At 39.0% G+C, this 20,761-nt stretch overlaps 3 protein-coding genes across 5 annotated transcripts; 1 reads left to right on the top strand and 2 right to left on the bottom strand.

Annotated features, from left to right (window-relative positions):
- Positions 1-8: 8 nt before the first annotated feature.
- Positions 9-4,361, bottom strand: LOC149380385 (prolyl oligopeptidase family protein). Its single transcript, XM_089604265.1, has 7 exons — positions 4,208-4,361; positions 4,007-4,092; positions 3,040-3,525; positions 2,759-2,953; positions 2,649-2,678; positions 1,207-2,310; positions 9-783 (listed from the first exon to the last, which is right to left on the bottom strand). Exons 3-7 carry the CDS (start codon positions 3,490-3,492, stop codon positions 229-231), a joined length of 2,337 nt encoding a protein of 778 aa, XP_089460391.1. The 5' UTR covers positions 3,493-3,525; positions 4,007-4,092; positions 4,208-4,361; the 3' UTR covers positions 9-228.
- Positions 4,362-5,546: 1,185 nt separating this feature from the next.
- LOC149380384 (phosphatidylinositol 4-kinase gamma 3-like) lies at positions 5,547-8,931 on the top strand. 3 transcript variants are annotated; one of them, XM_089602235.1, is made up of 3 exons: positions 5,547-5,707; positions 6,126-7,494; positions 8,351-8,931. In XM_089602235.1, exons 2-3 carry the CDS (start codon positions 6,181-6,183, stop codon positions 8,729-8,731), a joined length of 1,695 nt encoding a protein of 564 aa, XP_089458361.1. In that variant the 5' UTR covers positions 5,547-5,707; positions 6,126-6,180; the 3' UTR covers positions 8,732-8,931. The 3 variants fall into 3 exon arrangements, with proteins under 3 accessions (XP_089458361.1, XP_089458359.1, XP_089458362.1); XM_089602233.1 differs by having other exon boundaries at positions 6,063-7,494; positions 8,351-8,920; XM_089602236.1 differs by lacking the exon at positions 5,547-5,707 and having other exon boundaries at positions 6,106-7,494.
- Positions 8,932-16,534: 7,603 nt separating this feature from the next.
- On the bottom strand, positions 16,535-20,463 carry LOC149380383 (putative pectinesterase/pectinesterase inhibitor 34). The gene is made up of 3 exons (XM_089602202.1): positions 19,297-20,463; positions 18,479-18,615; positions 16,535-17,421 (listed from the first exon to the last, which is right to left on the bottom strand). The coding sequence occupies exons 1-3, from the start codon at positions 20,256-20,258 to the stop codon at positions 16,721-16,723; spliced, it is 1,800 nt and encodes a 599-aa protein (XP_089458328.1). The 5' UTR covers positions 20,259-20,463; the 3' UTR covers positions 16,535-16,720.
- Between the last annotated feature and the right edge of the window lie 298 nt (positions 20,464-20,761).

The raw sequence follows: 20,761 nt of genomic DNA, 5'->3' as shown, positions 1-20,761 counted from the left end.
ATGTACACTTTGATATCAGATGTTTTCCTTCGCTTTTGTTCTGTGCGCCAAAAGACTACATAACTTCCGTACCTTCTTTTTAAACTTAATTCCTCAAATACCTTATTTATAGTTTTATTTCATCTTTCCATTTCTCCTTTCAATTTTATTTAAAAAGAAGGTAATCATCTAAAAAAATATATAAAATAAAGAAGAATTCAGGTACTCGTATAACTTTCCCCCCTAATTTCAAAGATTAGTATCAATGAAGTCCCAAATCCTGGTCTCCATGTAAACCCGGTCGGTGGGGCCGCGAGGCATGTGTCGTTCATCGGGGAAGACGAGAAGCTCATAGTGTTTTCCGGCGGCCACGAGAGCATTGACGAGCCTCGCGGTGTGCCTAAAATGCACATTCTCGTCGACCATCCCGTGAACCAGCAACAGCTTTCCCTTGAGCCCGCCCACGTGGCGCATAACCGAGCCGAGGTCGTAGGCCCCGCTATGATTCTCCGCGGGCAAGCCCATGTACTTCTCGGTGTAGAACGTGTCGTAGCCGTCCCATGATGTGACCGGAGCTCCGGCGACCGCGCACCGGAAAGTGCCCGGAAACCTCGCGAGGCTCATGGCCGAGAGGTAACCGCCGTAGCTCCAACCGTAGAGCCCGACACGGCTTGCATCGGCTAGGCCTTCTTTCACGAGCCACTCCGCTCCGGTCCGTTGGTCATCCGCGTCAGTCTGACCGAATCTGTGCTTCAACGCGCCCTCGAAATCCATTCCCCGCCTCGCGCTTCCTCGGTTATCCAACTACAAAAATGAATTTTATTTTATTGGATAATTTAGTTTAGAAGACTTTTTTTTATGGGTGATGTAGCTAAATAGCCAATTTAAAGTTATAAACTTGCAAAATAGTCAAAGTTTGTCTTTAACTTAGTGAAATAGTCAAAATGTGCAATGATCTGGTTTCAAATTTTTTTTAATTCCAAGATTAATTTTTCGAAATGGATAAATTGCTTATAATAATCGTAAAAATGTTAATCTTTGCTATAAAAAATATTTTGAAAACGTAAATTTGGCTACTTTGCTGAAAAGTTGAAACTTTGTTTATTTTGCTAATCAATAATTTGAAATGGCTATTTTGTACAATTTTTCCCTTTTTTTATAGCTTAAAAGTAGAGTTGGAATTTACTTGAATGATAAAGAAAGAGTAGGTTGAAAGGAGACACTAACCTTGAAGACCAAAACGCCTTTGCTCCGCAGAAACTGCGCTCTCATGTCGACCGTGTTTATCCACGAATCGCGGACGAGCTGTACCAACGGTCCACCGTAGACGCTGATCATGGTCCGATAAGGTGGCGGCCCGAACTTGGTCCCATCGGGCTTGTACAAAGCCCCGTACAGAGTCGACCCGTCGCCAGCCTGGACTCTCACGATCTCCGGGGCCTCGAGCCGAAGATTCTTCAGCCTCGGGATCGTGAAAGGCCGGTCGTAAAGAGGCATCACGACGCTCCCGTCTTCCAAAGAGCAGAGTAAGACCTTCGGCGGAGAGTCGAGAGAATCGTGGACGTCGATGAAGTTTCTCATCCGGTGATCGATCGCAATTACGTGCTTGCCCTTGCCCCGCGTCACTCTCACGGGATCTTCCAGAGGCCGGTTCCGATCGGGAAAGAGCTTGGCTCGGTAAAGGTGAGTCTCGAGCGGCCCGTCGCGGGTCCCGGTGAAATATACCGTCCCTTCGATCTCGTCCACGCCGGCGATCTGTTCGACCATCCAGTCGTCGCCTTCGGTGATGGTTTCGGAGAGATTCCCGTTTTTATCGTGCAAGTAGAGATGTCTGAACCCGGTTCTCTCGCTCGCCCAGATGAAACCGCCTTCGTCCAGAGGAGTGAAACAGTCGTGTAGATTGACCCACGTCTTGTTTCGTTCTTCCAAGACGACTCTCCTCTCGCCGGTCTCGATATCGAACCCGAAGACCGTGAGCTTCGTGTGCGATCGGTTCAGAATCTGGGCGGTCAACACGTTCCCGGGCATCCAATTCACGCGGGCCAGATATTCCTCTTCCTCTTCTTCTTCTTCGGGTTTTCTTTTGCCTCCGCAGAGAAGGTTCATCCACATGACGGGCCCGCCGGAGGAAGGGACTACTCCGAGGCGTACTTTCGCGTTCGAAGCCCCGGCGAAAGGGTAGGCGTGGTCTTCCTGGGCATCCGGGCCCACGGAGCTTTTTCCCTGGTGCATGATTCTAAAGAGGGGTATTTCGGAGAAATCAACTTCCGTGAATGCTATGTATCTGCTGTCCGGCGACCACCAGTAACCGTTCTTCCTGTCCATCTCCTCCTATTTGAGAAACCAATTTTTAAGGGCTTTTTTATTTTAAGTTTTTTTTAAATAAATTTTTACGAAGTGTTATAGCTAAATAGCCAATATTTGTCTAAAATGAGTGAAATTGTCGAAATTTTAAAAAATGTGTAAGTATCAGGTTTCAATAATTTGTTTGACACTGTCATTATATTTTCAAAAGGTAACTTTGACTATTTTGCTACAAACTTAAAATTTTGGCTATTTTACTAATCAATTAGTTTCAAATGGCTATTTCGTATACATTATTATTTTTTTTTTTCATTTTTAAGTGATACAGACAGAAAGGAACAAGTTTTGTTCACTGATTGTCTTACCTGAGCTATATACTCGGCGACTCCGTGAGTCTGCAGTGAAAAGAAAAAGCCAGTCAACACTTTGAAATAAATTTCTAGGCAAGAGATTGATTGTGAATACACACACTTACCAACGAATCTCCCGAGGCGCCGTGCGTTAACTGATTCGACTCGTTGTTCACGAGATTCAGAACATGAAGCTCTTTGTCTCTGATGAACGAGATCATCGTTCCACCGGGAGACATGTGGGGATCGATAATCGGCGAGCTCGACGTGCTCGGAAGCTTAAGCTCCGGCTTCGAACCGTAAAGATCTTGGAAATAAATCTATCCACAAAAAAAAAGACAAATCAAAGCCCGAAAATCTCGAAGAAAAAAAAAGTTAATAGCGATTAGTGATAATAAAAACACACCCCGGACGGCAAAGGAACCATGATCGACTTTCTCTTCGAGCTCGTCTTGACCCACTCGTAGTGAGTCACTCCGAGCCCTCTCTCTCTCAGCCTCTCTCTCCTCAGCCTCTCCTCCGGCGAGAGGCTTCTCTCGTCGAGCCCGCCGCCATTTGGGGGACTGAAAAACGGCTCCGGCTCGGAGGTTCTGAGATCGAAGGCGAAGACTCTTCTGTTCAAGCTCCGGTCGGGGCTGAAGAGGTAAGCTACGACGCTGTCGTCGGGGCTGAATCCGATCGAGGTCGGGGATTCGTACCCGGGGATCGGATACTGAACGATCTCTTCGACCGCGAAGCTAGAAGAACGACCGTCTTCGAGGGTGTTGGAATCTGTGCCCGGCATTTTTTCGTCGTGACGCGGAGACCTTGATCGCTTCAGGCTCTTCTTCTTGTTTGAATCATTATCAAATGATTGCATTACAATTCCTTGAAGGACAAGCAGACCATGAATCTAAAACAAACAAACAAAATTCAAGCACTTCGTTTCATTTTCATGTTCATATTCAGAGTCTTCTTCTTGTTTGAATCATTACAATCCTTGGAGGATAAGCAGATCACGAATCTTTAAATTAAAAAAAAAAAAAAATCTCACTTCTTTGAATATGAACATACAAAAATGAATAGATGAATATGCTTACATGAGCATACAAAAATCTCACTTCTTCTAAGCATTATATAGAATAAACAAACAGTAATTAAGTTTAAGCGCATTAAATAATTCTAACCCTCTTTTGTTTCTTAGTCAAAGTCCCAACTTCGAAACCTCATCTCTTATCTCGAAATGATTCTTCGCACAGACCAAATTCAATTCAATTAGATCTCAAGGACTACATTTTAGTTGTTCATCCGCCATTAAAGTAAAGCACGAAGTATACGCACAAATTAAGCCAAATAGTTTAAACGAACAATCATAGCTATGAAAAGATAATTACCTGCTAAGAAACCTCGCTAAATCGGATTATACTCTTTCAAATTCAAACAACTTTGAATGTTAGAACCAAGTGGATCCGATCACAGTCTACGTATCCAGAAACCAAAAGGCAAAAAGAAAATGTTGATATAAAAAAAGCAAGAAACTTGGATATTAGATAATAATAAATAAAAAAAAGGAAACTATGGGACTGAAATGGAACCTGGGAGAGAGCGAAACCGATCGGCGGGGAATTGGAAACGAAGAAGAACCAGAAGAAACTAATAGAGATAGAAAAACTAGACGAATATTCAACTATAGTTTTTTATTTGAATTGGCCACCGAGTGCCCTTAATTTACTATAGTGTTTTTTTTTTTTTTTTTTCATTTCTATACACATTTTTTTGTGTCTTAATATTTAACTAATTACATTGAATAGTTTTCAAGTTTGAACATATAAGATATTTTACATTTTATAGGATTTGGACTCTTAACTAAATCACCTCCCAAATAAAATATCACTATTCAGCCCAAGTAATTCTAGCTAATTCTTATTTGTTTGATAGTATTAAGCTATCTCCCAAACATGATTACGTCGGCCTATTTTTATATAAAAAAAAAGGAACAAAATAATTCAATATGTGTTATGAGTTGGAATGGATTCGATTCTAGAATTTCTGATATTAGATGGATTGAATAAATACATATATATTTTTGTGGTGTACACTCAAACTTTCAAGTGAGTTAGGATCAACGACTCTTGCAACAAGTATTAAAAAAAAGAGAAAAATAGTCTATAAACAGAGAACTATAGATCTAAACAGAGAATATGATTTGTAGTTTATCTTGCATTTGAGAGAGAAATTATAGCAAAATCAAGACCCAGACATGACAGATTGGTCGACCCTGCTGAGGTCGAACCTAGACGAGGTCTAGACGATGGGTCTGAGTCAAAACAAGGATCAGATGAACATGAATCGAACCACAAATAAGTCATAGATATGCGAAAGACTAGCAACAAACGAGCCATATACAGATTACTCAAAATTGCATGATAAGATGTTATTTTATTCTTCCTCATAATTTTTTTTGGGCGATTTAAGGCTTAGATTGGTTTATTGAAATTAAATCTTGGCTTAATTATGGGCTTCGACTCGTTTACATAGTAGAAGGGTCAATTTTTATAAATCTTGGCTTGAATAGCGTAGATTTTGCATTTATTTAAATCATGATTCATGAAAATTGACTCAACAAATTATGTACATACAACAGATAAAGAATTACTAGAGTTTAGTTTTGTAAGAACGAATTACGGATCTAAAAAGTAGCTGTAGGAGAGGTTCTAGAATAATACGGTCAAATTATCATAGACTAGAGATGTTCATTATTACTCAAATTAATCGCCGTTTAAATACGTGCCAAATTTTTGTTAAAAAAAGAAAAGAAAAAATACGTGCCTAATTTATTATTATTATTTTAATCCATGTATTTGATCTCGCTAAAAAGGCGCTATAAATAATCGTCCCGTTATTTCCAAACTTGCTCTTGAGTCCTCTCGCCAAAAAAAAAAAAAAAAAAAAAAAAAAAAAAAAAAAAAAAAAAAAATCTCGGAAAAACTTTGCTGGAGAGTCGTCAAATTTCTCAGCTTCTATTCGACAGAAACGACTGCTTCGAGTGAGGTGGTTCTCGTTTCTGTAACCTCTCTTGACGAATGCTTCTTGAGGTGATAAACGAATGTTCTTCCATTTTTATTTATTTTTTGTTGCCAAAAGATTTGCGCTTTTATTTTCCAAGAGAATTTGGGAATTTGGTGATAGTCAAGAACGAAACTGAAAGAAAAAAAAAACAAATAGCTTAGTTTCATTTCAGACTAACTCGTCCACATTTGTGGTTCTTTATCTGATAAATGAAACGCAAATATGTTATTTAGCTTTGAGGTTTAGGGTTTTGATTAAAAAAATAACAATTAAAATCACGAGCTCTCTTTTGTTTTTCTTCTTTTTTCGCAATGCAGGGTAATTTCTACTGATTGTAGTTTGTAGATGTGTAATTGGAGAATTTTCTTTTTGTCTTTGTAGGTTAATTTTGTATTATGAGCTTTGAATTCCTTATCAAGATTGAATTGTGAAAATCATCTTCAGAACAGAGAGAGAGAGAGAGGGTTTTTCCAGATTTCTAGGTTTAGCAGACACCGAAATGTCAATTTCCAAGATGGCTTTGTCTCCGAGATACGGCGAGATTTCAAATCACTCGAGTGATTCAACGAATGGCTTGAGCGACTCGATCAACATTTATCTGACCGTGGACGGGTCGGTGATTCCGATGCGCATTTCCGAGTCCGATTCCATTGCTTCGGTGAAGCTCAGAATCCAGGCCTCGAAGGGCTTCTTCGTGAGGAAGCAAAAACTGGTGTTCGAAGGACGAGAGCTCGCCCGAAACGACTCTTGTCTCCGCGACTACGGAGTTTCGGTCGGAAAAATGTTGCATTTGGTGATAAAGATCTCGGACCTCCAAGCCATCACGGTGAGGACCGTTTGTGGGAAAGAACTCGAGTTTCACGTCCAAAGGAACAGAAACGTCGGCTACGTGAAGGAACAGATCGCGAAAAAAGAAGGAAGCTCTCTTCTCGATCTCGGACATCAAGAACTGGTCTGCGAAGGCGAGGAGCTCGAAGATCAGAGGCTCGTCGACGACATTTCCAAGAGCAGCAGCGACGCGGTGATTCACTTGCTGGTGAGAAATTCCGCGAAAGTGAGGGCTAAATCCATTCACAGGGACTTGGAATTGTCTATCGAGAGGTCCGATTTCGTCGCGGACGATAACGACTCGGCTAAAGAATTCGAACGCTCGTCGAGATTCTCAAGGCTCGAAATCGCAGACAAGAGGGATTTCCTTGTGGAACCCGTGAATCGCGGATTATCGTCGGCTCTGAAGGAGCTGATCGAAGCTACCCGAGGCGGACTAGAGAAAGGAAACAAGCCGATCCAATCCTGGGAAGGAATGGGAGGGACTTATTTCATGCAAGACTCGACCGGGACGAGCTACGTCTCGGTCTTCAAGCCCATCGACGAAGAACCCAATGCCGAGAACAACCCTCACCGGCTCGTCCGATCGCTCGACGGCCAAGGCCTGAAGAAAGGGACTCGGGTCGGAGAAGGGGCCGCGAGGGAAGTCGCGGCGTTCGTTCTCGACCATCCGATCTCCGGCGAGAATGAGAAGGGTTTCGCCGGAGTTCCTCCGACGGTGATGATCGAGTGTTGTTTGCCCCGAGAGGATGAGAGAAAGAAGAAGCAGATCGGGTCGCTGCAGAGGTACGTGGAGAACGATGGGAGCTGCGACGAGATGGGTCCCAGGGATTTTCCGGTGGAAGACGTGCACAGGATTTCGGTGCTGGATATAAGATTGGCTAACGCTGATCGTCACGCGGGGAATATATTGGTGCGCAGAGACTGGAAAACCGGACGCGTTTCGCTCGTTCCCATCGATCACGGCTATTGCCTGCCTGAGATTGTAAGCTCTTTTTACTTATTCCATGATTTTATTTTTTATCATTGTAGAGTAATTTAGGTCCTCTTAGGAATTGGTTTCTGAGTTTTATGGTTAATGGTAGCAAATATGACATACAAGAACACGGAGATACGAGATTGTAAGCTCTTTTTACTTATTCCATGATTTTCTTTTTATCATTGTAGAGTCATTTAGGTCCTCTTAGGAATTGGTTTCTGAGTTTTATGGTTAATTTGAGCAAATATGACATACAAGAACACGGAGATATGAGATTGTAAGCTCTTTTTACTTATTCCATGATTTTCTTTTTATCATTGTAGAGTCATTTAGGTCCTCTTAGGAATTGGTTTCTGAGTTTTATGGTTAATGTGAGCAAATATGTGAATACAAGAACACGGAGTTATGCGATAACACGAAATTCAGTATGTCGAAAAACTAGTTACAAATTCGAGCGAGTATAAAAGTTGGGGAAAAAAACACAAGGCTGAGACGTTTTAAAAAAAACGAAGTAATTCAATTTCACTATGGGTATGATGATATCTAGTGTAACACAAATTTGAGCTCTTTTGCAGTGTTGTCTTTCAACAATTATCTTTGTGACAGGGATCATAATTCATAAACTCATATAAAAAAAAAAAAAACTAAAGAAAATAACTATTAAATTATCATGTAAAGTGTAAACAGATTTTCACTTTCCATTTCTTCAATTTTATGAAGAGTCAAACACACCATGTATCTTTGAATACAATTTTTTTTCTTTCTCCCCATAATGACAGACATCAAATTCCTAGTCACTATGCCATACGCTTCTGTATTATTATAATTTATTTCGTTTCTGTTTTGTGTACTTTTTTTGCAGTTTGAAGATTGCACATTCGATTGGCTAAACTGGCCTCAGTCCCGGGAGCCGTATTCGCGCGAATGCACCGATTACATCCGATCGTTGGACGCTGAGCTGGACATCCGACTCCTGAAGCTCCACGGGTGGGACCCACCGCCAGAGTGCGCTCGCAACCTCCGCGTCTCGACGATGCTCCTCAAGAAAGGAGCCGAGCGAGGCCTCACTCCTTTCGCCATCGGAAACCTCATGTGCCGAAAAAATGTGAACGAAGAGTCGACCATCGAGCGGATCCTCCGAGAGGCCGACCAGCGTGGGACCGGTGAGGCTGAGTTTCTGGACACCGTGTCGTCGATCATGGATCGCCGTATCGATGAGTTATTGATGGAAGATAGGGAATAAATGCAGTGATTAACTTTTAGACTAGTTTATGGGTTAGTTAGTTGGTTAGTTTTAACTTGTGATATTCATGGTAATAATGCGGACAAAAGAGTGTGGTAATCCCATTACAAATATAACGATTGTTTATTCTTTTTCGCAGGTTTGACTTCTCTCTAATCTGCATAGAGGAATATATTTTCATTAATTGGAATATTCCATTTCAAACATAAGAAAACCTAATTAAAAAAACAAAAAGGGATGTATATAAAAACAAGATATGGGTCAATATTTAAAAAACGATACTAATTTAGATTTGATTTAAAGCAATCCGAGGATACATTTATGAAATACCAACTACTTTTATATACATAAGAAAAATAAAAATTCACTTCGCTGTATCAGAAAATCGACATTGATATCGAAGTATCGAACCAAAGAAGCTACACGAAAAAAAAAAAAAAAAAACACTAAATTTACGTTGAGAGTTTGCTGTACATGGAAAAAAATTACAATATTCAATGCATGATCTAATAAACTATAGCTAGTAAGTATAATGAGTATATAAAAAAGTTGATCGATTTATATCGACAATATGGAAAGAAAAAGCTTGGGAATTTCAGAAACATTCTCCGCTTAATTGCAAATGAATCGGGTGTGGGGTTCAAGCTTCCTTTATGGAAGCACTTGGAAATTCAACTAGTTAGACATAACGACGAGATGAACATAGCTTGATGACTTAGTTTGATTCATAAAATATGTCCAATCCTTAAAACTAATAAGATGAACTCACCGTCGGTGCTATACTCGAAAGTTTGATGTAATCTTGGAAGAAATATACACATGCATGACCTAATAAATAAAAATCAAGGACGTGTGGAAAGACCGAGACCAAGAAAGGAACGTAGTTGATGGAACTGTAGAAGTGCAGATACGGCTTTGATTTGTTCTATGAGCACGAGACACTCGACACGTCATCGTCATTACGTTCTTGATCATCACCCGAAAATCAAACACATTGTTCTCGGCCTTCCATTTCCGAGTCCTCCTTCGACATGGCGAGGATCAAAGCTATCGTATAAACCAGGCTTGGGCACGGAGATTAATTAATTAGGTCTCGCACTTTGTCGTTCTCGTACGTAAACGACAACACCGCGGGTTTCCGATACCATTGGTCGGGATTTTCGCGTAGAATCTTTTGTCGGCGAGAATGTAAAGAGACCCGGCAGACCGGGGAGGGTTTCGAGCTTCCTCCACGAATTGGCTCTATTGCTAAACACTTGGAAATTTAGTGACATATCGACGAGATTATTATCATTACCGTCCCTCTTTGATACGTTGGTTACTTTTACCACCTTGTGATCGTCGTTCTTGTCGTAAAACCCTAGACCCAAGAAATAGAGAGGACCATAATGGATATGGTAATGATTATGACGAGAATTATCGTCACACGGTCGATTCCAAGTTTCAAGAGCTCCGACTCTGTTGAGCGAAAGCGGTTTCAGACGTTCTTCGACGTTCGGCGAGAGCGAGGAACCACGTGATGGTTAGCGTGAGCTTTCGTTAGACCGGCGTAGTTTGTGATGATCTTGAGCCATTCTTTCGACACGCATTTGAATCGCATCAGAGATTTCACCGGAAGTTTCGACAGAATTTTCCAGACCACAAGTTCCTCCAGAAATGTTGTGGCGCTTATTCGGCGTCTCGATAAACTCTTCTGAGCCTCCATTACAATTTTTAAATAAATAATTTTTGCCAGAAACGTTTCATTAGCCTGCATTAACGTGTGAATTTGATAAGCAGTCTATTCAATATATATAATCATGTAAAAAGGATATGAGAAAATGGCACGTAGACTTCTATACCTCTTTCATCTTTTTCCTCTTATAAATGTCTCACTTTTACATAAGAAATTTTACATTAAAAAGGGGCATGGATTTGAAAAAAAAAAAAAAAAAAAGCATAGATGTCTATCGCTAAAAAAACAAGGCAATCCAGTCCACTGCCGATGTCATCATTTTGGTGAATACAATTTATTACTAGTAAATACAATTTAGCTTGTGGTTAGAGACAATAATTTTTTTTAATGTGTTTAGAATGAACAATGTTTTAGAGTATTGTTTGCATCGAGTTTGAGAGTGGGAAATTCAATACACATGCATGAACTTGAAAATAGGGTGATTAATCAAAAAAAAAAAAAAGGTATACGATTAGTACCATAAAGGTCATAGTTAACGAGGAGTTTATTTCCTGTAACACGTAGACAAGTTGATCAATGATATATATAGCAACTCCAATTCATGCTCTATTCTTCCACTTTTCTTTTTGTTAAGGAAATATGTGTACATCTTGATATTGGTGTTAATCAAGAAAGAAACTGAGAGAGAAATTACAAAGAGTTTAACTTCATTTATTAAGACGTTATTATTGATTTAAAGAGTTAAAATAATTTACGAACTCAATATTTGTTGGATCTTCTTCAGCAACTTTTGTTAGTTATTCACTCTTTTTTTCGACGTGGAAAAGTCCCTATTTGGTATTGATTTCTAGTTATTTTTGTAAAAAAAAAAAGGTAATTTAGCAAAATAGCCGATTTAAACGTTGAAAATTGCTAAATAGTCAATGTTTGATAAATATTAGGTAAATAACCATTTTTATATATTTACAAATGTAAATATCAAGTAAATAGTCACTGCCAGTCACGTCATCATTTATGATTATTTACTTAATATTTATCAAACTTTGACTATTTAGTAATAACAAAAGTTTAAGTGGGCTATTAAATATGATGCATGCGTGTTTTTATATCAACGATTAGATAGCCATTACATTATCATACGGAAAGAAAATTTACTAATGTTTATCCTGTCTTTGTGCACTCTAGCAATCAAGTCATGTAAAATTTTAACTTTTGCAATGCTGTCAAGATTTCACCATCAAAAGAACTAGTAATTTCAAGCGTCACGCAAGTGGTTAATAAGCTTATTAGAAAATGTCTGTCCAACTTAACTATATCTACATGTTTAAGACAAATGGAAGCAAAAAATAAAAATTATTCAATTTTTTTTTTCTTCCAATTGTTAAAAAACTGTTTAAGAAATGAAGAGTCAAACACAAACACAAACCATCATATATTTTATGAATAGATTTATTTTTTTCTTTCCTTCTCCTAACAAAAACAAGTTTCTAGTTATGATACGAAAAAAAAAACATATTAATTTTTAGCAATTCATTAGATCATCACGGCCGTGTTTTCGCAATTTGAAGATTGCATATTCGAATGGCAATCTCGGTGGGAAAAATCATGTACCGAAAAATCTTTGACCAACACTACTACAAACAGTGGATTCCACAACGGTACAGTACCGTTGTGGAATGATTCCACAACAGTTCTGTACCGTTGTGGAATCCTCCGCTGTGTAATGATTCCACAACGGTACTCGTACCGTTGTGGAATCTTAGGGATTCCACAACGGTACAGTACTGTTGTGGAAAAATTTAACAGATTTAAACATCTCGCCGCGGCAACGTGTATAGTTCGCCGCGGCGAATCTTTCCACAACGGTACAATTGTACCGTTGTGGAAAGATTCGCCGCGGCGAACTGTACACGTAGCCGCGGCGAAATTGTACCTGAGAGCTTATTTTGTAGTTTTCTAATTAAAAAACCTGAAATGAAATTATATATCCAAAACAAAATATTCATAACATCCAAAACCAAATATATATAAAAAAAAAACATCCAAAACAAATATCTATATCATCCAAAATCAAACTAATATTCACATTCAATAAAAGTTTGTACATAAAATATCCACTCTTCTCGAACTTTTTTTAAGTTATCCGGTGTATATGACTTCTTCAATTCTACGTAAACTTTGATTGACTGTTACTTCGGGCTCCTTGGTTGTCAAGCTTGAAATCCGAAAAAAAAATCCTTATACGCACAACAACAAAAAACATTAGAAAACAAATATTCGTGTAAATTCAATACTTCAAATAACATGTAATTAATTTACCTTTTTATCAACTTCCTTGGCTGTAGTAGACATAATCTATGAAAAAATAAAATTAAATATAATCTCAATTCAAACCAATTTCAACACAAACTCAAAACGAAATTCAATTTCAATTCAAACTAATTCCGACATAAACTTAAACCGAAATTCAATTTCAATTCAAAACAATTCCAACACAAACTAAAACCGAAATTCAATATAATATTCTAACTCAATTCCAACTCAAACTCAAGGTAATCAAATATTCTAACTCAAATCCAACATAAACTCAAACCAAAATTCAATTTCACACTCATTTTCTACATAAATATCAAATTCAATATTCAATATCTACATAATTTAGACACAAATAAACAATTCTAACCTAATTTCAACATAAAAATACAAATTAAATAAAAAAAAATACTTACCCGGAGTGAAGACGACGAGCATGGGGCATGGTGAGTCAATGAAGTTGTCGGAGATGTGGGTTGTGGTCGGAGGCAAGGTTTTTGTTATTGTCTACTACAACAACAAAAAACATTAGAAAAAAAATATTCGTGTAGATGAAATACTTCAAATAACATGTAATTAATTTACCTTTTTATCCACTTCCTTGGTTGTAGTAGATATAATCTATGAAAAAACAAAATTAAACATAATCTCAATTCAAACCAATTCCAATACAAACTCAAACCGAAATTCAATTTCAATTCAAACTAATTCCGACATAAACTTAAACCGAAATTCAATTTCGATTCAAAACAATTCCAACACAAACTGAAACCGAAATTCAATCTAATATTCTAACTCAATTCCAACTCAAACTCAAGGTAATCAAATATTCTAACTCAAATCCAACATAAACTCAAACCAAAATTCAATTCCACACTCATTTTCTACATAAATATCAAATTCAATTATTCAATATCTATATAATTTAGACACAAATAAACAATTCTAACCTAATTTCAACATAAAAATACAAATTAAATAAAAAATACTTACCCGGAGTGAAGACGACGAGCATGGGGCGTGGTGAGTCAATGAAGTTGTCGGAGATGTGGGTTGTGGTCGGAGGCATGGTTTGTGGGTTTGTGTGGGGGTGGGTCGGAATGTTTGGTGGGTTTGTGAAGAGTGGGTTTGGTGGGTTTGGAAGAAGGAGAGGCGGAGAAGAAGAAGGAGGGCGGAGAAGAAGAAGGGGACGGAGAAGAAAATGAGGACGGGGGAGAAGAAATGGGCGGAGAAGAAAAAGGAGGGCGGGGAAGAAGAAGAAGGGCGGAGAAGAAGGAGAGGGTTGCGGGGAAGAAGAAGGGCGGGGAAGAAAAAAAGGTGAGAAGAAGAGAAGGTTGGAGGAAGAAGAGAGAAGGGCGGAGAAGAAGAAGAGAGAAGAGAGAGAGAGAGGGCGGCGACGGCGGCGGAGGAAGAAGGAGGGGCGGCGAGTGGGCGTGGGTTGGAGAGAGAGAGAGAGATAGTGGGTTTTGGTCGGGGAGAGAGAAAGAGAAGAAGAAGAGAATGAAATTTCTGAAATTTTTGAAAAAAAAATCAAGCGGGAAGTTTTTAAGTTCCAGTCTGCGACATTTCGCCGCGGCCAAATATATACGTGGCCGCGGCGAAATGTTTCCACAACGGGTTATTGTACCGTTGTGGAAACATTTCGCCGCGGCCAAGGCTTAAGCTCGCCGCGGCGAAATGTTTGGTTTTACAGATCTTCCACAACGGTACATTGTACCGTTGTGGAAGAGTTTGGCCGCGGCGAGTTGATGCCTTGGCCGCGGCGAGATCCAACAACGGGTCACTGTACCGTTGTGGAATGTCCGGGATTCCACAACGGTACCATAGTACCGTTGTGGAAGCATAAAGATTCCACAACGGTACAGTTGTACCGTTGTGGAATCCCGGACATTCCACAACGGTACAGTGACCCGTTGTGGAATCCTGGACATTCCACAACTGTACCGTTGTGGAAGCATATAGATTCCACAACGGTACTGTGTTCCGTTGTGAAATATCCGTTGTGTAATCAAACATTTGTAGTAGTGCAAAGAGTAAACCATGGAGCAGATCAACCGAGAGGCCGACCAACGTGGGACCGTCAAGGCTGCGTTTCTTTGATCATGGATCACAATATCGGTGAATAATTGATGAAAGACAGAGGAGAGGATAATTGTAGTGAAATTATTTAAACTAGTTTTTTTTTTTTTTTTGGTAGCTTTGTTAGAATTAGGAAACACGTTTTAGGTGACATTTCTGTTCCTATTTCAAGTAATAGTCAAAAGGCAAATTTGGTGCTATGGTGGTCCAGCAAAAAATTTATGTTCTCTACGGTGAGTGATATAATTGCACCGAAAGCGAGATATGGCGCAAATTGACAAAACCACCAAGCTAAGAGTTGAAAATTGAAAATTTGATACAAATAAATGGCTAACAATATTCTTCGGTCAGAAGAAAAATACAAATCTTTATCACAAAGAAACTCTCATGATAAATAATGTTATAAGGTGTCCGAAAATACATATATTGATGAGTGACAAGATAGATGGAAAGCAAAAATTATTTTCTAATTTGATATAAATAAATAAATAAATAACAACATTCTTCGGTCAGAAGAAAAATCACAAAGAAACTCATGATAAATAATGTTAATGTGTCCGAAAATACATATTGATGAGTGACAAGATGGAAAGCAAAAATTATTTTCTAATTTGATATGAATAAATAAATAGCTAACAACATTCTTCGGTCAGAAGAAAAATACAAATCTTTATCACAAAGAAACTCTTATGATAAATAATGTTAATGTGTCCGAAAATACATATTGATGAGTGACAAGATGGAAAGCAAAAATTATTTTTCTAGAAAGAAAAAAAAAAAACACACATTGACACACAACATGGATTGTCGAACACCATGAGGTGAGAGAGTCATTCAAAAATTATTATACGTGGCTTAGAGGTGGCAAGTTGTGTGACATATTCAATCCCTTTGGTTGACCCATCAATATGCCATATCCCAAAACACTTTGCTGACTTTTACGCGCATTGTTGTCCCACAATTGGGCATGTGATGGTAGATTTGGGAATTCAAGTTCATATACTTACAAATACATTATAGTTGATAGTACTTCTGAGTCTATAACATTTAAAAAAAAAAAAAAAAAAAAAAAAAAAAAAAAAAAAAAGTCATTTAACGTGGCATGAATAAATGGTTGTGTGGGACACTCATTTCACAACTGGATTTTCCCTTCTTCCTATGCGCTCACCGACACCTTTAGCTCACATGAAATTCTAGGCCACATTTTTCTTCTACACACATTATATGGAAATTAATTTGTGTCATTTATGGCAAGTTGGCAACCATTACCTATGAGCTCCGAAATACACTCAGGCGGTTCATAGAACTAAGTAGTTATCTTGCCAAAATCTGCTAAGTGAGTTAATTTTGGGGTTTTTTTTTTTTTTTTATACCAAAAACAAAATAAACATTAAGTTTTGAAAACTATAAAAATGTTCAGTTTTTTTTATTTATTTTAATTACGTTTAGTTATATATATATATATATATATATATATATATATATATATATATATATATATCATGTAGACTATGTTTTACAGCGGTTTCAAAATAATCGTCTCGTCAAAGATTTCATGTTAATACTAAATTTATTAAGAATGATAATCATGATCGCCAGTTATGCATTCTTTTCAACTCGATGAGCAGAGAGAATAGACATTCATCTTATTTATTAAAATTATGATTAGTAACTTGAGTATAGCCCGAGAATTGGACTATTATATCCAAATTTCTTGACAATAAATATACATAGGATAAATTGAAAGATATTTACTGTTTCTATTATTTAATATCATAGTTTCTATATGATAGCACAATTGAGTTGAGTTACATACACATTGGAGAAGAAAGAAATAGAAAGGAAAAAAAAAAATTAAGCAGTGGTGATTAATTATTGCTAAATAATGTGGGATGAAAAAAAAATGTGGTGAAAACCAACATTTACACGGAAAGCCCGGCCAAAAAAGCCACTCCGGTGGAGGGCAACCAAGACGAGCCGTATATGAATTGGGCCACGGTGAACTTACTAGCCTCGACGGTCGATGTTATGACCCGATAACCCGGCCACGCAATTCGACCACCGACCGCTCCGCCCGGGCCGGAATTCATATACTCTCCATAGTACAAAGTGTCGAGGGCAAAACCGGAAGTGTTCCACTCGAGCCAGCCGCGGGGGTGCACGTGGTCCCCCATGTAGGACATCATGTACACGACCCGCGAGTAGAGCTTCCACGGACGGCCCAGATACGTCGGGAAGCTCCCCTTGAACGGTTGGAGATCGGACGAGGCCAGGATCCGACAGGCGTGGATCGAGATACCAGTGTTCTGGTTCGGGTCCTTCCGGTTCTGGGCCGTTATTGTGTTCTTTTGCATGTTCATGGGCTTTCGCGCGAAGATCGAGCAGTTTTGGAAGACCACGGCGGCGTTTCCGAATATGAAGTCGACCGTGCCGTAGACTTCGCATTCGCGGAAGAATTGGCGGTTCGAGTGGACGTAGAGGGTGTCTTGGTACCCGATGACTTGGCATCGGTAGACCACTGCGTGGTCTGCCCCGATCCTGAGCGCTACCGCTTGGTGCTTGCTAGGCCCGGCCCAATTCACGAAAGTAATGTCGCGGGCGATGAATCCCGCTCCGGTCGCGGCTATCAAATCAAATAGTATATTTTAATCACAAATTAAAAAAAATTCATTATTTTAGCTTAACCGATTTATATATATACAGGGACGAAGCCATAAATCTAGGTTAGAGGGGGCTAATTTGCAACAAAAAATTCAAGGGGGCCTGATTTGTAAATTTTGAGGATAAAAAAATATAAAAATAAAATAAAAATGGACAAAAAATGCAAAAAAAAAATAGAAAATTGACGGGGGCTATAACCTCCTCTCACTTCTCCATGTGATTTCGTATCTGTATATATAGTTTGTGTTTAAATTTGAATATAATCAAATTATACATTATACGTCTGATTTTCGCACGTATACTATAACATTGTAAAAAAAATTAAAAAAATTTACTTAGAGATCACACAACAAAAAAAGGGGGTGACAAGTTATGATTCCTTAAAGAATGATATTATTTAGGTTATTTGTCTACATTTTAGAGATCCAACTCTGACATATAAAGTGTTTTGGTTGGTTTTTATTTATTTATTTTATATTTTTTAGGATGTTCCGAGTTATAACACTAAATAATTATCATGTGCAAGAAAAAAAAAAAAAAAAAAAAAGTAGGCTACTTAATGCTAATAAAGAGGCGTACATTTATTTGTAATTATATACATGTGGAGATAGATACGTCAGTGACCCACGACCAGTAATTTGATTCTGATTTCTTTTAATATCAGCCATAGACAATTAAAGTATTAATTAATAAGCATTTGGGACTATATCACTATCTCCCAATAACCTATTCGTGGTTCTAGATCATAGAGTTTGTTTTGACAAGCGACAAGAATTACGCGTATTTAGCTATAGATTTGTGTCTAAAAGCCACATACATAAATGTCTTTTGTTTCGCTTAGATTCTATCACACATATTTATACGCAATTGTTCAGATATTTATACGCACTTTTAAGCGACTGTGAAAACGACAAAGATAATCTAACTACGTGGGATATCATAGATATGCATGTTCCTTAACAAAATGACTAAATAATTGAAAAAAAAAAAAGTTGAAAATAGCAAAAAAGGACATTTACCGAAAGATGCTGTGTGAAAAGTTGTCACGTTATTGAAAATGCTTTTTCCACCAGAAATCACCGTTTTGCCAACGCCATCTCCGATAAACATGATATTGATTTTCTTTCTTCCCACCTTTATATTATCCTCTTCGTACCTTTACATTTAATCAGGATATTAATGAGATATAATGTGTATTTTTGACAATTTTAGCACTGTAGAAAAAGAAAAAGGGTATACGTATAAATACATGGAAACAAACAAGACGATAAAAAAAAAGGAGAATATAAAAGCAGTCACATGGGTTTACTATATAGGTAGGTAACAAACATGATAATAATTCCTAAGCTTGAATTCAACGAACCAATCAGTACACAATTTACCACATAATAATAATGATAAAATAAAGAAACCACACCGTGTGACAAAATAGTTTCAGATCACATTCACCGACCTGTGATAACGATTTGCCCGCTCCGAAAATAGTATAGTAATATTACTTTTTCTTTCCTTTATTATCAAATATTATATTACATGATCCAAACTTATTATTAGAAATAACACAATCATATCACTTGTATTATTTTTCTTTCATGAATGGTAAATATTGCCTTTTTTTTAAACTCACTACGCTAACTCACTTTCTCATACAAATTAATTAGCACCTTGATCTTATTCATAAGCTAACCAAATTTTAACTAAAAAATTATGTAAAAATTAGTGCATTGTTAATTTTAGCCAATTAAAAAAAAAAAAAAAAAAAGCGACGTACTAATTTTTTTAAATTAGAAAAAAAAGCGCCGAAAATAATAAGTTGTGAAGTAAAAAATGAAATTACCTTCCTGCCATTACGTAGATAACGAATCTTTTACTGTTTTGTGAAGGCGCTTTCTTGAGCGCCTGAACGATGGAGGCATAGTATCCATTTGTCCCATTGGCGCTCTTCGAAACCACCACGTCGGCCTGAATTCCCGACACCGGAAGCGCCAAAAGCCTCCTCTCTCTCCTCCCGACCCAACTCGGAAACTCGCCCGAGTCGTCACCGAGTCCAAACAGCCTCCGCCGATTCCCGATCGGAACCCCCGCGAAGTCGTCGTTCGTCGTCCCCGAGAACAGAGCCAAACAGTTGCTCAGAAGCTCCGACAAATCGCTGAGCGCTCCGATCACCCTTCCCTTGGCCTCGCCGCCGCGGACTCCCTCGAAGCCCTCTTCGCACGTGTCCTGGTTCGTCAGCGCCGCGCTCAGCCACGTCATCACGTCGGCGCTCTTTCCGGATCCGGAGGCGACGGTGTCCAGGGCGCGTGAGAGCGCGTCCACGGAATCCTCCATGAGCTCGAGGCAGGCGTCGAAGGCGGAGCGGGAGAGGGGATCCATGGCGGCGCCGGAGATCTCCGCGGCGGAGCTCAGGGCTCCGGAGAGTCTACGCAGAGTGACGTTGAAGGAGATGTGGACGAGGTCGGTCTCCGACGCGCTGAGAGCGCCGGGGAAGTCGACGAGCGAGTTGACGCAGAGGTTGGGGAAGCGCGTGCGTCCGCAGGCGCGTGAGATCGCCTGGGTGGGCTTGTTGCGGAGTCTTGGGCCGGGTTGGGTGTTTTTGGGCCGGTCCGCCAACCCAATCAGAAACACGGCCGAGACTGCTGACGCGGCGATCAGGAGAACGGAGAGGACTGTGAGGAGGACTAGCTTTTTGCTGATGGAGCCACGTTGCTCTTGCTGTTGCCGTGGTGGTGACGTGGCGAGAGGCGATTGGGCGGGGGTTTGTGATCCAGGGTCCGACGGTGCTAGCCTGCCGTACCCCATAATTTTGAGAGAGAGAAAAAAAGAGAGAATGTGAGTGAGAGTGTGTATATTTGAATAATTTGATCAGGTTGCTGAAGTAATTAGTTTGATATTGATGAGATTGTGTAAATGTGTATATATATAGGAGGTCTATGTCTATGTATTATGTGAGTGTATAGAGATATAGAGAGAGGAGTGAGAGAGAGAGAGAGAGAGAGTAAAGAGGTTGTTGTTAAGTCTACGTCTTGAGCCTCTCTTAGCTGGCTGCTACTTCAACACTGCCCAGTGCCCACTTGAGAAGATAATTCAGTGAGAGAGAGAGAGAGAGAGAGAGAGAATATGTCAATATATATAATATTCTTATTATATTTACATGCTGTTAGTCTTAGTGTACTCTAATTTAGGTCATCTCCAACCATATAGTGAGTCAGTGTACTATAGAGTGTAGTATCTTTTACACTCTAAAATAAGATTATGATCTTTTTTCTTATCTCAAACCGGGGACTTTAGTTCAAACATTAAAA

This window comes from Urtica dioica, chromosome 12 (genome assembly GCF_054948205.1).
Source record: "Urtica dioica subsp. dioica isolate 48M chromosome 12, U.dioica_male_clone48M_v1_H2, whole genome shotgun sequence".
Lineage (NCBI taxonomy): Eukaryota > Viridiplantae > Streptophyta > Magnoliopsida > Rosales > Urticaceae > Urtica > Urtica dioica.
Note: the sequence above shows the minus strand (reverse complement) of the source record. Positions and strands in the feature narration are given on the sequence as shown.

Excerpts from the sequence above, each read along its gene's own strand:
- LOC149380385 (XM_089604265.1), bottom strand. The coding sequence starts at position 3,492 with ATGCAATCATTTGATAATGATTCAAACAAGAAGAAGAGCCTGAAGCGA. Across the intron at positions 2,954-3,039 it reads TGGTTCCTTTGCCGTCCGGG|ATTTATTTCCAAGATCTTTA; the intron begins GTGTGTTTTTAT and ends TTTTGTGGATAG. Across the intron at positions 784-1,206 it reads AAGGCGTTTTGGTCTTCAAG|TTGGATAACCGAGGAAGCGC; the intron begins GTTAGTGTCTCC and ends TCATTTTTGTAG.
- LOC149380384 (XM_089602235.1), top strand. The coding sequence starts at position 6,181 with ATGTCAATTTCCAAGATGGCTTTGTCTCCGAGATACGGCGAGATTTCA. Across the intron at positions 7,495-8,350 it reads GCTATTGCCTGCCTGAGATT|TTTGAAGATTGCACATTCGA; the intron begins GTAAGCTCTTTT and ends CTTTTTTTGCAG.
- LOC149380383 (XM_089602202.1), bottom strand. The coding sequence starts at position 20,258 with ATGGGGTACGGCAGGCTAGCACCGTCGGACCCTGGATCACAAACCCCC. Across the intron at positions 18,616-19,296 it reads ATCTACGTAATGGCAGGAAG|GTACGAAGAGGATAATATAA; the intron begins GTAATTTCATTT and ends TTAAATGTAAAG. Across the intron at positions 17,422-18,478 it reads TTTTCACACAGCATCTTTCG|CCGCGACCGGAGCGGGATTC; the intron begins GTAAATGTCCTT and ends TTGATTTGATAG.